General features: G+C 43.4%; 1 protein-coding gene across 2 annotated transcripts in view; it reads right to left on the bottom strand.

Annotated features, from left to right (window-relative positions):
• Nucleotides 1-15,571, bottom strand: part of INTS9 (integrator complex subunit 9) — a 71,043-nt gene that overhangs the window by 36,460 nt on the left and 19,012 nt on the right. For both annotated transcript variants that reach the window (XM_074154031.1, XM_074154032.1), the window contains 3 exons: nucleotides 12,478-12,598; nucleotides 10,386-10,520; nucleotides 4,065-4,176 (listed from right to left, as the gene is read on the bottom strand). In XM_074154031.1, the coding sequence (XP_074010132.1) occupies nucleotides 4,065-4,176; nucleotides 10,386-10,520; nucleotides 12,478-12,598 (368 nt within the window). The remainder of the gene's footprint in view (nucleotides 1-4,064; nucleotides 4,177-10,385; nucleotides 10,521-12,477; nucleotides 12,599-15,571) is intronic.

The following is a 15,571-nucleotide window of genomic DNA, read 5'->3' as shown; positions in this document are numbered from 1 at the left end:
GCTGAAAGTTAAGCCTCTGGCTCCAGGACCAGAATTTGCATCACTTTGTTATGCACCCAAAAATTCTGCAAAGAGGAAAGATAAGTACCTACATCCAGAGCAGCGAGAATGTGGTGTGGGGCAGAGACAGGGGCTGCAGAGCACAGGGCGCGTTAGTGATCAGTGGAAAATGCTCAGGAAAGGGGTATTTCTGCAGCTCTGTCTCTGCTCTGAACAAAGACAGACACTGATTGAAACACCAAGGTCTCCATGAAACAGGTTCTTTCTTTCCCTCAGGCACCAGCTACCTTCACCCTGTTAAGACAAATGGCACACTCTTCCCTTTGAAGAGGCGAGAGGAAGAGCTTTCAACTAATGATGGGCTGGTTAAAGTATTTGTCCAGGCCATGAAAAATGTGAGTTTCATTCCTAAGCCTTAGAGTCTGAATTCACAGCTCTCCCTTCCCTGCAGCCATCGGTTTGCTATAGGAACCTCAAGCCTCTTCTGTTGAAAACCACCAGAAATTCAAGATTCCTGGGGCCACAGAGAAAATAACGGAGGGGAAAGTCTTGGAGCACACATGAAGTTGAGTTTCTGTCCCCAGGAGAACCACGGAGCTGGTTATCAATAATTAATGTAATATCACAGGCCAGGGAATGGAACACTTTTCCAGCCAGCTGCTCTAGCCACTAGACCATGGACCCAGGGATGATGGGCCCTTCAATCCCACCTTCCTGGTGGTGATGCACCTTGGAGACTGGCTGAGGACAGGAAAGGACAGCAACACGGCTGTCCCACCACTGACAAGGCTCTGTGTAACATCTTTCAGTTTAGAATGCACTTACTCAGTTCCTCGGTGCAGGTTTATTTCTATGTGCTGTGGTCAGCAGAGCTGGGCACAACTTCTTGAGGGTACTCTCAAGTGGTCCCATAAAGGGGTAAGAACTACCTCCCAGCTTCAGCAAACCAGGGCTGGAAACCTTCACAAAACATCTCGCTTTCCATCAAGCAGCAGGTCAAATCTGGCTCTCTGCGCCACCACAGCAGCTTTCTATAGTTGTCACTAAGAGGACACGTATATTTGAAAGCTGTTTAAAGCCCAATTTATCTCTGTGACTGATGGATGCACTCTCTTGATAAAAGTTGTATAATAATCTTGGCATTTCAAATTTAGTCTCCTTCAGTAGCTCGATAACAAGTTGTTCAATTTACAACTCACAATGAGATACTTGCTTTTCGAACAGCTGCCACCACAAGGTCAAGTTGGCACCTGAAAAGCAAACTGTGCTCTTTTCTGCTTTATATAAACACACACACACACACACACACAGAGGCACGAACGCACACAAAATATCACAAACTGTCCCTATAGACAGTCTGGCAATTTTGCTGATGACGCCCAAGGCAATGTAAAAATACCAAAAAAAATAAAAATTGCTTTTTGTCGAGCGGCAGACTGCTGGTGCTGCAGTGCTGAGCACTGGAAAAAAGGGGTTTGGGCTAAACTGAGAGGAACGTGGAGAGGGGACAAAGCACGGTCTCAGGGCTGCACACACAACGCAGAGAGGAAATCATTATTCCCATAATAATGGGAATCGGCGTCTACAATTCCACATGCCGGGATGAAAATGGAGATCAAGGTGAAATTTTCACACTTCCATTTCTGTGCTTCACAACACTTACTCACAAACACGCCTTTACCTCAGGATACGTATTTTTGGGAAATTTCCAGTGTTTGCTTTGGAGTCTTTACCTAGAGTTTTCGGGGCTTCTTGTGAAGTCCCCTGAATATCTTGGAAATGGGAAAAATATCTGAAACCTGTTGTGCTCGGGTTATGTACTGAATTGCTTTTCCCAGTAACCTATTGCTTTTTAGACTTTTTTACACATCTGAAAGATTCACTATTTTCTTCTGCTGATATTCGGTAGATGTCTAAATACTGTTGGTGTCATGTAGAAGACAGCCCTACCACTGCATTATTCATAGAATTACTCAGTTTCTTCAGGTTGCTGGTTTTTTGGTAAATACCACTCAAATTCCAGATTCTTAATAATGGCGTTATTTTAAGGATATATCTTCCTTTGGTCTTTAATATTAATTTTCTAATTTCTCTGAGTTTGTATCATTCAAGATAGAAGCTGCCTTGAAGACCTTCTGCAAAACCCTCAAAATAGTCCAGAATGTTTCTGTAAACCAGAATAACTTCTGCAGATAAACACCCACCTGTACCTACATATGCAACATGTTTATTCATATGCATTCATCCTTTGGATTTTGCTTTGGCCCAAAGTGACGTCTCTAAGACTCTGTATAATTTTTTAAAGCATTTTAATTAACAACAGTCTCATTCTTGTTTACGCAGTGTACAGCTGGTGCAGTTCAAGACATGAGTGACCACCAAGGTGTTTCCTAGAGCATCTTTGCAAGCAGAGGTGGCAGCAGGGCAAGAGGTACCACTCCGCGGCCCCTCCAGTATAAAATCTAACATTTCAGCTCAGACTTGCTTCCTTGGTGGTTTAAGGTGAGATGAGAGGACAGAGAAGGGCAGCACATCTGGATCTAGCATGACAAGGTCACCAGAGCTTATCTGTGACAGCTCATAGGGTAATAAAATTAACAATGCTTAAAAACAATGAAAATGCAGACCATAATACACACACGTAAACACACACGTCGCTCAGGAAAGGAAGTCACAGGTGGTAAGAATTAACACAGCTTCACGGGGAGATTGAACAAGTTCCTGGAGGAGAAATCCACGGAACATTACTAACTACACAAAAGCCATGTCTGATTCAGGAAATTCCTGAAATAAAAATACTCGAAGGCTATGAGATTATGAGGGAAAAGTATCACATAAATTCACCCTGTTCTTCTAGTCTTCTCTAGGCATCTGCTCACGGCCCCTGTTGGAGCCAGGATGTTGGCAGAGGGGATCTTTGGCATAACCCATGATTATCATTCTTATAAAATGCCAAATCACACACTATTAATAGGTATTTACACTCCAAGCAACTATCCTGACCCTGTAACTTCTCTTTTCATATAAACAAAGCCCAAATCCCACGTAATTTTACCTTGTACCTCCCACAACAGTCCCTAGGCACCCTCCAAGGGTACATGTAAAAATTAAGACTAAGAATTTGCATTTCAGTTCTGTTCTCAGCCTTATTCTGCAACGTTGGGTAGCCACCGAAATACTACAGCTCAGATTTCTCCCAGGTGACCAGAACACTTGCTTACCGTGAGGATTCCCTGATTTTGACTTCTAATGCCTTTGATAACCTTTGTAACAATCCTCCCATCACAAGCTTTTTAGTCTTCTTGGTAAAAAAAATGGTTTGTTTAAAATAAAGGGAAGATCTCTGATAAAAGAACAGGCAATCTACAGCAGGACAGAGATGAGCAAGTGGTTTGATGACAGAAGGGTGAGAGCACAGAGGAACTGAGCTGGGGGAAGGGGAGAGAGAACAGCACTGGATGTGACATTCCAAACAGGCTGGAAAATGCTGCCATTCACACTGCTATCACAGCTTTGCAATTATCAGCTTTTCCAGCTGTGAAAGCGTCTGATTAGGTTTTATATTTCTGGGTTCTATAAATATATCTTGATTTATTTTTTTAAACAGAGATTGTGCTGTTTGCTTTTGATATATTTAAAAATCAGGTGTAAGAAGGGAAGCAGATGTGCTTGTTTTCAAAACTGAAAGTCATAAAAAAGCATGTAAAGATTTTACACTGGCTGATATACAGGAAGGAAATAGTAATATTTCAGCTGGGAACAATATCCAAAACCTAGGCAACACGTATTCTGTTGGCAGCTGAGCAAAATACTTAGCAAACCAAGAGCAGCAGATGATTAAATCTCATTATACCTGTTCCATTCCAAAACATTTTAGGTACAACTTGTGTCTCTCCAAGCACTTACTGTATTAATGACATCAGGAGCACATCGTAAAATCTAAACAGCTAGTTTTATGCCAGAAGCTATAGCTGGACAACTTACTCAATTCCAGGAATCTCAGAATTATTTCCCACCCAAAGCAATGAATAAGATGATAAAATAGTCGTCTTTCATCGACCTACCCAAGTTGCTGCAGAACTCTCCTACCATGCCATCTGGGTTAGCAGTAGGGATTTGTGTAAGACCCGTCAGGATGAGAACATCACTATTTTTAAGAGAAGCCTGGTCCATGGGCTGAAACAGAGCACAGTGAAATAAAATGAGTAACGTGAGAGTTACAACGCAGGTTTCTCTGCTCTCTACCAAAAGGACTGCAATAGGTAATAGAGACAGTGACCAAGAAGGGAAACACATGGAACGCTTTAAACTTAACATCCCTCCATCTGTGGAAATGTAACTGGAGTTAATAAAAACACATACAACTGTTTACCTGCACACTACAGCCCAAAACAAACAACGGAACTGTAATTGGATCCATCTCAAAGCAGTCTCCATAGACTAATCATTTCATGGCCTGAGGAGCTGAACACTGGAAAGACAATAATTTGCCGAGGATGTGGCAGTGCAGTCAGGAAGGGTTTAACACTTGCATTCCTCTCTCTGGCTGCACTGCCTTCCAACTCACTTCCCTTCGCAAATCAAGGTGTCAGCTCTGATTTCCAGGGCTCACTGTCTACAGGGGGCAGGTACCATTTTCCTCAATCATTCAGTGGATTGTCTTTGGAAGAGGTGAGATCAGCAAAGGATTTGGGGCTTGAAGCTCTCAATTTTGTGCATGAAGCTGAATGCCACACAAGGCTCTCCCTTGACTGGGAAATCTGCTCCCCTGCCCGCAGGATTACAACCATGGCTTTCAAATACTCATTTCAGATGGTTTGCACAGGCCTTTTCAGAAGTCTGTTCTAGTGTAATGGTAAATGGCTACTGCTGGTAGAAAAAAAGAAATGAGTTTAGATTCCTTAATGTGTTTATTTATTTCAGAAATAATTGCTTATATATATAATTTTTTTATATGTAGCTATAATAGTAGGCCAAACAGACAAGTATGTCCTTAAAAGCCAGCAGCTGAAAACAGGTCAAAAATCATAGATTCAGCTACACAAAAAACCATCGAACCCCACTCCCAATGCAACACCAGAGCTAAAATAATACAGAAAATATGACTTGGTTTACCAGCCTCCCCTAGTCAATCAGATTAGCACTACGTCCTCCTCCAATACCTTTCTCCCAAGCCTGTGCTAGGAGCCAAGTTATGTCAAAGTGAAATGAATGTCTTCACCGGGCTACGACCTCTGATCTGCTGGGTCTACAGCGTACGCTGTACTGATGACCTACAGTCATAGGTACAACCCTAGATTAGGTGGCTGAAGGGCTGAAGGTAGCTATCACAAGCATCTATCCGTGCCACGTCTGCTTCCCGGGGGACAGAAGAGTTTACATCTGCACAGTCTATCCCGTGGCTCACAGATATAACAGAGGGACCGACAATTAAATGGTCCAAGGAAATTGTGTGGCAACTTGGTCACTGGCAGGTAGTCTAACGTTAAACCAAACACATCTTCTGCCTCGCCTGTGCGTAAAGGCTCACACGTTTTCCACTGAGGTCAATCATTTGACATGTTTTATACTGGCATTTTATTAAGGCAGCATGAAAATGCATACCCACTTCTCTCCATTAGCAAACATAGAGTTTAATTCAGAAATTATACTTAAGTGTGACCTGATACTAAATATATATTCTTGATACTTGAAATTTAGCATAATCCTATCTTGAAAAGGCAAAATCCGCTTCTCTCGCTGCAGGTACAGTAACGCTGCGGTGAAAAGTTGACTTTTAGCCTCGCCCTGGGCCAGGCTGTGTTTCCCACAGCTACTGTTCCAGCAAAGGTGGGCAACTGCAGCCAACTGCCTGGTGTTTTACGGTTATTTATTCTCAATAGACCCTCTGCCGTCTCACCAACCAGGAAAGATTTCTACCCGAAGAGAGCGATGAAGAGATTTCCTACTCTGAACTTGGAAGACCACTGTTCAATTAATTCCCTTGCCCACAGTCCCTCAGTGTTATTCTTCAGTAGTTGAAAAAGACTTTGCTCCATTAAACGTGCAGGGGAATTTCATCTCAACTTTGACAGAAGTTTACACTGTGTACCACCTTCTAGCACCTGACCCGTTCCATGAGATTTACTGCCATCTTTGACTCTCCACAGTGTGTCCGTGAAAATGAAATGCCAATAATGCAATAAAAAATAATATCGAATCTGCCTGTGATAATGTACATAATGATTATGCCATATTAGATACGCATAATTTCAGCTGCTATTGCACTGAGAGGGCTTGCATTGATTTTTGTGGGTTAATGTAAAGAATATGTCTTAAAAGGCTTTTAGTGACATGTCTGAACCCGTGCTGTCAACTTCTGTTCTCCACTTCAGTGGCAACGGTGTCAATTCAAGCCTCAGCAGAGGGTGAGGCAAAATTTTCAGCAGGAACCATCTGCCAGAAGACAGAATTAGAGGGAACAACTAATGGTGCCAGACCAAACTCTAAAACCAACCCTTTAAAGCTCTTCAGTTATTTTCAGCAGCTACAAATACCGTCTTGCTGAACCCTTCACACGCACGTCCTACAGACCCGCTGAGGATTTCACAAGATATTCCTGCTGCCGCATCCAAGATCATCCCAGCAGCATCCACTGCACCCAGTTTCGGCCAATCTGTACCTGGGCCATGTCTAAGTTAAACTAACTGGTTCACTTTCTATCTGCTGTTAATAGAGATAGAAGTTAATGATGTTATCGGAGATTATTACAGATGTACCATAATTCTCTGCTGATTACAGATGTAACCTAAAATTTCAAGAAAACTTTAAGTCGTCATTTATACCAAAGAAGGGATCCCACTCTCTTCCCACAACTGCTAATTCCCACCCATGCTGCCACCTCCACTATGTCGGCGCTTAAATCCCAGTGCTGGCAGAAGGGAGAAGGAGGGAAGGACTGGGTGGGGGCCCAGTTTGGGTTAGGTGAGATGAACCTTACCCTGTTTGCACCTTGAGAGAAAAAAATGCTTTCCAGGCTATTACTGTGTCTATTAAACAAGAGGTAAGAGAAAGAAGCATTTTTCCATCAAAGAAGTGCTAAGGTTTTACTATTATTCAAAAAGCTCTGGGTGTGTATTTACTTAACCATATGCTGATTAACTGGATATAATTTTTTTAAACAAAACATAGTGACCGTTTTCATACACTGTTAAAAGCCAGGAATTTCATTCTGACTGCTCACCGTGATTCTATGGAGAAACAGGTCAGACAAACAACTTTTCCCTCCCTGATGAAAAAACGCTGATTTGTTGGAAGACAATTTTGACTCCGTGCCACTCAAGACACTGTTATCATTACATAATGTCTGTCAAACGTCAAACAGATGAAGAGCTGGTTGGCAGCTCACAAAAACCACCAGTTATTTCAGAATCGCCATATTGTAGGAGCTTGTACTGATGTACAAGGGGACAAAATGTGACGCCCATCTACAAGAAGGGCCAGAAGCAGGATCCGGGAAACCATAGGCCTGTCAGTCTGACCTCGGTACCGGGAAAGGTCATGGAGAGGATCATCTTGAGCGAGCTCTCACGGCAAGTGCAGGGCAGCCGAGAGATCAGGGCCAGCCAGCATGGGTTTATGAAAGGGAGGTCCTACTTAACCAACTTGATCTCTTTCTATGACCATGTGACCCACCTTCTCGATGCGGGGAAGGCTGTGGATGTTGTCTACCTGGACTTTAGTAAGGTCTTTGACACTGTCCCCCACAGCGTTCTCGTGAAGAAGCTGGCAAATCGTGGCATAGACAAGTGTACTCTTCACTGGGTAAAAAACGGGCTGGATGGCTGTGCCCAGAGAGTTGTAATTAATGGGGTGAAATCCAGTTGGCGGCCGGTCACCAGTGGTGTCCCTCAGGGCTCAGTTTTGGGGCCGATCTTGTTTAATATCTTTATTGATGATCTAGATAAGGGGATTGAGTGCACCCTCAGTAAGTTTGCAGATGACACCAAGCTAGGTGGGAGTGTTGATCTGCTTGAGGGTCGGCAGGCTCTACAGAGGGACCTGGACAGGTTGGATCAATGGGCCAAGGCCAGTGGGATGAGGTTCAATCAGGCCAAGTGCCGGGTCCTGCATTTCGGTCACAACAACCCCAGGCAACGCTACAGGCTGGGGGAAGAGTGGCTGGAAAGCTGCCCAGCAGAAAAGGACCTGGGGGTGTTGGTGGACAGCCGGCTTAACATGAGCCAGCAGTGTGCCCAGGTGGCCAAAAAGGCCAATGGCATCCTGGCCTGTATCAGGAATAGCGTGGCCAGCAGGAGTAGGGAAGTGATGGTGCCTCTGTACTGGGCACTGGTGAGGCCTCACCTCGAGTGCTGTGTTCAGTTCTGGGCCCCTCACTACAGGAAGGACACTGAGCTGCTGGAGCGTGTCCAGAGGAGAGCCACCAAGCTGGTGAGGGGTCTGGAGAACAAGTCCTATGAGGAGAGGCTGAGGGAACTGGGCATGTTTAGTTTGGAGAAGAGGAGGCTGAGGGGAGACCTCATTGCCCTCTACAACTCCCTGAAAGGAGGGTGTAGAGAGGTGGGTGTTGGCCTCTTCTCCCAAGGGAATAATGACAGGACCAGAGGAAATGGTCTGAAGTTGGGGCAGGGGAGGTTTAGATTAGATATTAGGAAAAATTACTTTACTGAGAGGGTGGTCAGGCACTGGAACAGCCTGCCCAGGGAGGTGGTGGAGTCGCCATCCCTGGAGGTATTTAAGGAACCTGTAGACATGGCACTTCAGGGGATGCTCTAGTGCCCGAGACTGTTGGTCTGCGTCTGTTTGTGGGTGGGTGTGGTGTGGGGTTGTGGGTGTTTGTTTTGGTTTGGTTTTGGTGTTGTGTTTTTGGTTTCTGTTTTGTTTTGTTTTGTTTTTTGTTGGTTGGACTCGATGATCTCAAAGGTCCCTTCCAACCAAGAAGATTCTGTGATTCTGTGAAAAACTATGCATTGTCTTCAACAACCTTCTGAAAGCAAACATAAGACAATGATGATATCTGATATGCAGGTGATATCTGGGAACATCTGTGATGTGGTAAATAATGAGGAAAGGGCAAAATGAATGCAATTTCAGCTACCTGGTAAGCTATTCCTTCAAACTAGTGGTAGTATAAAACAATGCAAAGTGCAATGGACTAAAAAATGAGGCTCTCAAAGAGCGGTGGGACAAGCAACACCATCAGCAGAGTGAACAGTCCAGGTTTCATCTCCTGTTAGCAAAGAGAGCAGGTCCTGAGGGTTTCAGGTGGGCTTGCAGGACATTTTCCTGCACTTTTTAAAGCTGAAACTGCTCTAAGTGCTACCACTTCTCCCGCAGGTTGCAGTGAGTGAGTGCAGGTCTGCTGCACAGGCTCTGCTCTTACCCAACAGTTCCTTCACACACCATTCCCTGCCACTGGGAGGGAATTTCCTTAAAAACAGGGACTTTACCAGAAGTTTCCAGAGAAATGTTCAACATTGGAAAATGATGAAGCAGGGCCAGTCTAACCTGATAAAGTGAATCATCATTTCAGGTAAATGAAGAGAAAACACTCTCAGTTAACAAGTTACTTCTTACAGTGCAAAGTTTCTCCTCACAGAAATATTTATATATTGTCAAATCCTGCTGCTGCTCCTTCACTAGAAGGTGACAAAACAGCACAACCCAGGCCAGCGTGGGGCTGATGAGAAAAGGGGATTTAGAGGCTCTGATGCATTGCATGTAGAAAAGTACAGCCATACTATTAAGGACCGTCAATAGATAACTATTGTAGTTGTTCAGCTTCTGAGATCAAGCTTTTAAATGAAGGATGCTCAGAAGCAAAGCTCTTTAGAAGACACTCACCTTGGGGGAAATTACTTACTGATCATGAGCCTGACACATTTTCTAAATTATTTTTAAATACCTCCTGCTAATATTGCTTTTAACTATTTTGACAACTTCTGAAGCACACGGTACTGCAAACTTCAAGCCATTCTTCGCACTCAGAATTTATGGATCTAGAGAGAATTAATTTACTGGAAATTACATCTACAGCACTATAAAGACTTTGCCCTTAGCAGAGCAGGGTGGAAAAGTTGGCAGCCAGTTAGCTATCATTTCTCCCAAGGAAGGATGTTTCAGAAGTGATATAGAAGCAGTCTGTGAACTGTCTGTAAAGACTCTTCGGTGAAATATGGATTTTAAAAAAAGTCACTAATGCTCTATTGTTTAACTCCGTTGAAAATTTCCTATTTAAGGTGAAGGAGAATTTCCCAATTGCTAGCACAGGTACCTTAGTACAGCTTCTGTATTACACCTCATCCCAGCTGGAATAAGCCCCTCTCTTTTTGTTTCAGCAAAGATACTTCTCCCTGTAGAAGACTAAGAGAAGTCAGAGGCTGTACCTGAGGGTGCGTTGTAAGCAGAGAAGATCCTGAAACATAGGAAACCTTTTCATAGTGCGACTGGATAATCCAATTGGAACTTCCCAGAGCGTAGCCTGAGCTGAGAGGGGTAACCTGCACAGCACCAAACAGCTCCTGAAACACATAGCAAGAGACATTAACTTGAGCGAGCCCTCAAGAGAAGTCAGAACAGGTCATTTCATCATCAGTGATACCAATTTTAAAAGTAGTTCTGTTATTCAAAGCCTTTATGAAGCTAGTTTCCTGAGTCTTTATGTCTGCTGTTTCTATTTACCCATGTCTAACAGGATAGATGCTCTGAGAAAAGCTTTTCCTGAGGTAGGGCCTTCATAAAGTCTCTCTTCCATGTGAAATCTATGGCATCGAACTGAGTTCACACTGAACCATAACTCTAAATGGAGCCATCTTTCAAGCCTCTATACTTCCTTAGTTAAATGTTACTGACACTGGCTGTCAGGAGAGAAGGAAGGGCAAGCAGTTCTGTACTTGTATAAAACTCTGCTTGGGTTACACATGTTGCTGTGGAAAACATAAACTTAACTGCAGTCTCACGCACTTTCTAATTTTATGACTTTTCAAATGCTATCTACCTGTGATTAGAATCAAAACCCTGCAAACTCAATCCAAATTTCAGCTTCAGCTCTGAGCGTGAGCAACCCGAGAGCTGTCTCCTTTAGAAAGTGTATTGCTTTATCTGTACGCAGTAATGTGTTATGCTTGTTTGAGAAACGAAAATAAGCCTCCACGTATATCTCACTAATGTGATCTACTTTCTGGTTACTGAATAATAGAACAAGCATCTGATTCATGCAATACTAATGATTTTTCTAGTATCCCAATACATATTTGGAACCTTTGCAAAACAAAACAGGGTCTCCAATCCCTCACAGTGTGTAAGCCAAGGTTCTAGGTTCTGCTGATATGCAGACATGAAAAGTGGACCACAAATCATTCTTGATGTTGCCATGTTTTGGGTTAACTGGCTAAGTAGGGTCTGATTATTTTAAAAGTTTGCTTTGGGAAGACATAAACTATGCTCTAGAAATGTCTCTTTTTTCCCAATAACTATAAAAGCATGATTGGCTTGGATGCACAGATCTAAAATTAGATGAGATACATCCACACCGTGGTACACTTAAAAATGCACAGTAGCCATCCCTGGATACTGGGCAGTCCGAATGCCCTCAACCTGTCCAGTTGCTAGATAAAACTGCAGCCGTTATTTATGTCATCAGCCATGGTAGTGGTGGTTTCAGGTCTTTTTTCACCAGCCGTAATGCAGCCCCTCACAAACCTAAATCCACCAAATTTAGTACACGGCACCACCGGTTATTGTTTCAAACTACTCATTAACAGTAGTCTCAAAACTTCAGTGGCCCATTGCTTAATAAAAGGGAACAAATAAAAGAGCTTTGGGTATACAACTTACTTTTTAATCCACCTTTTCAATTCTTAGGGCCCTGAGCAACAATAGCAGGTATCATGGCCCACACATGGAACAGTGTGTCTGCAGACTACGAAATTTTTGGTTCAGTTCATTCTAAAAACTAGACTGGATTATAGTCAACAGCATTATAGACAACAAGTGTGAGCTGCGAACCCTGGGAAAGGAGTGTTTGAAGTTCAGGTCGAACCATTAGGTTTTGTTTACAATCCCTAATTTGCTGTATAAAAGAAAGTGGAGGCTAAAGCACTCAAAAGATTCCCAGAAGTGAGATACGGTAACTCAGAGGGGGATGTGGCTTACGGAGAGAGGATACATTCATTTGGTGCATCCTCCCAGCTCTCAGTGGGCCAGCCATCAACTCCAAATTTGCAGGTACGCCGCCTGAAAATTGGCCTCCCCGAGGAAGAGGAGAAACAAATGGATACTCCCTGATTTCACCAAAGAAGAACCCTTCCTGGGAGGCAGGCTGAGGAACATGCAATGTAATCTTGTCTTACTTTCCTAAGCTAGGGTAACTAGATCTCACACTGGGGGGAACACAGAAAAGGAAGGGCATTTCCAGAGAAAAGCTGGGAAACGACAAGTTGTTAGTGTTCACCGGAGGACAGCTTTGCAGGTACTCACAATTTTCTGAGAATACCCCACCAGCTGGATCTTGCTGAGCGCGGCGTTCACTTCTGGCATGGTGTAGCACTTCCTCCACATAGACACCTCCACTGCGTCCTTCAGAGGGGCGGGCAGCAATCTGCAAAAATCAAGGGGGTGTGGGCATTTTGAGAACTTCCTGATGACTGACCAGCTTTTACTCCCATTTATATTCTCCAGATCTTAGATTTTTCTCTTTTTTTTTTTTTTTTTCATTTTAAATACGCCTGGTGCTTCAAAGTGAGGGGCAAGACTTTCTGCTTGTTGAGGAGCGGAACCACACTGCCCATTTTGCCTCACCCCAAAGACTAATCTCCTTCAGTTCTCTTTGCTGTTGCTCCTATTCAGCCCTTTCATCAAAGAAGTAGCTGTGATGAAGGTGTTACAGCAACCCTTGGGGTATTTTCACCAGTGACAAAAGATGTTGGCTGATCAGACATGTCGACATGAAACGCATCACTGGAATTGGTAGAGATGACTGGGATCTTGGATCATAGAATCACTGAATCACAGAATGGTTTGGGTTGGAAGGGACCTTAAAGACCACCCAGTTCCAACTCCCCTGCCCTGGGCAGGGACACCTCCCACCAGAACAGGTTGCTCCAAGCCCCCTCCAACCTGGCCTTGAACCCCTCCAGGGATGGGGCAGCCACAGCTTCTCTGGGCAACCTGGGCCAGGCTCTCACCAACCTCACAGGAAAGATCAGCATCTCTTTTGCATATCCTAAGAATTTGAAAGCAAAAGTAAGCCACAATCTATATTAAAATACAGGTACTAGACCATGGACAAAGGCTGGCTCTGCTCTCATTTTTGTCACCAGTGTCTTGCAAGAGCACATGCTCCTGCTCCTCAGCTTCTTTGCCTTCAACTCAGATACCCCACTTGCCTTCAGAGTGTACTGGCAAGGATACATTAGCTGACACTGCAGAGTTCTTTGAAATCCCCTACACGGAAGTATTTAAGATGTTTTACACCAAAGTAAAATCCATCCATTCTGCTCTTCACAGACATTGCAAGTTAGCTGGACAGCGTTGTCAAGGGAAGGAGTGAACTGTAATGTCACAGCCTGCAAGAGAGATGCCTAACTTCTGGGAAATAAATCTTCCTTAGCAACATGAACCGAGGCAGGAAGCAGCACAGCTGCCAAATGCATAAGAAGAATAGGATTTTTTTTTTTTATATTAAACCAATGCTAAATCAAAGGCTAATTCAAACCAATTTCCAAAGATTTATGGAAATTGGTCAAGTTTCTTTGATCAATTTGTTTAAAGGAATTTAATTTATTGTTATATCTACTAGGTCAGTGAACTCCTCCATAATTTAAGATACTGAAGAAAGGATTAAGGCCAGCTATTGCCAAGACGGCTGTACAGGTCTAGCGCGATAACTGTAATTCCAGCACACGCTGGCTGAAAGCACACTGCGCTTAAGGAAACAAACAAAGCGTTCAAGGTCTTTTTTGGGAAGTCATAAGCAACAAAAGGCCAAACAATGTGGATAGTTGTCCACCATTGCACTGAAGCAAATTGCCTGTAAAAGCCTTTAACCTACCATAAGAAGCATTTAGTGTTGGATGCTTTCAGGAACTTCTCTTCTGGGAAGCGGAGAATGGATCTCCAGGTAATGGAGAAAAGTGGGGAATTGTCCTTGGTGACTGAAGTAAGTTTCTATTAGCCTTGACTCTGTGTATTCGCTGTAAATATACTCCGATCCCTAAGAGAGACCAGTGGCACCAGTCTCCAGTGGGTTCATTCTTTGCCAAGTGGCACACAGAGACAATGAGGACTGCTGGTTCCTCAGATCACAGAATCACAGACTGATACAGGGTTGGAAGGGACCTCTGGAGATCATCTAGTCCAACCCCCCTGCAAAAGCAGGTCCACCCAGAGCAGGCTGCACATGAACATGTCCAAGCAGGCTTGGAATGTCTCCAGAGATGGAGACTCCACCACCTCTCTGGGCAGCCTCTTCCAGGGCTCTGCCACCCTCAAAGTAAAGAAGTTCCTCCTCATGTTTAGATGGAACTTCTTATGTTCAAGTTTGTGCCCATTATCTCTTGTCCTGTCACTGGGCACCACTGAAAAAAGACTGGCCTCAAATGCGCCCCTGCTGGCACTCAGCCTGTCACCCATGCTTTTAAAACTTGTACAGAAAACTACTGGAGGATATTTTAAAGCCTGGAGTGAATCTACTAATGCTATGGCAACATCCTATTACGGATCACCTCAGAACAACCAAATGTATGTGGGCAGATGCTGAGACAACCAACCTACAGCGACGAACAGGAAGGTATCACAAAGCAGCGTGGTCCAGCAGTTAATATACAAAAATTGATGCTTAAGAAACCCAGAGGCTCATATTCTGAACTGGGCATCTGCACAGAGACAGCCTCTCCTCTTCAATGCAAAGGATAATATTTAATATATGACATAAGAAGTTATTTTTTGAAGGGAGAGAAGGCAGGACGATGGAGGAGGCAGGAGATGGCAGGACCGAACTAGATCAGAATTCTGGCCTCTCTTGTCTAAGGAAACAGCCCGTTTCACACACTGTACAGAAAAATGTAAGAAACTGTCAAACAGGTAGTTGGCAAAGCGTCTTTCATAAAGCAAACTTCCTCTTTAGCCTCCTGAATCCTAATCAGCATGAAAGATATCCTGGTTGAGCATCTATACAGCCTCCATGAGATTGCTCATTTAAAATAAAAACCAACAGTAATAAAACTCGCTAAGCAATTAGTTCAGACTGGATTTGATAATGGAAAAACGTAAGCCACTATAATGAACTTTTTATATTTTATACAGTATTTGCATTTAAAATGCTTGAATGCTTTATCTAATGAAGATGATAATACTTTGTGTTTTATACTAACTGTTCAGAGTAGAACCAGCTGAACTGTAAAGCAGTAATGGTGATTGATCAGCCTGAAAAATTAAAGTTAGACTCAGAAGTAATAAGTATTCTGTTCTAGCAACATCCAGGTATTAAAAAAAATATTCACCAAGGATCACATTTTCTTAAATAACGGATGTCAGTCCAACCCTGCATGTGCTATTAGCCAGGTGTTAATTT

The sequence above is a fragment of the Numenius arquata genome, chromosome 9 (genome assembly GCF_964106895.1).
Source record: "Numenius arquata chromosome 9, bNumArq3.hap1.1, whole genome shotgun sequence".
Classification (NCBI taxonomy): Eukaryota; Metazoa; Chordata; class Aves; order Charadriiformes; family Scolopacidae; genus Numenius; species Numenius arquata.
The sequence above is the reverse complement of the archived record's forward strand: the minus strand, read 5'-3'. Positions and strand labels throughout refer to the sequence as shown.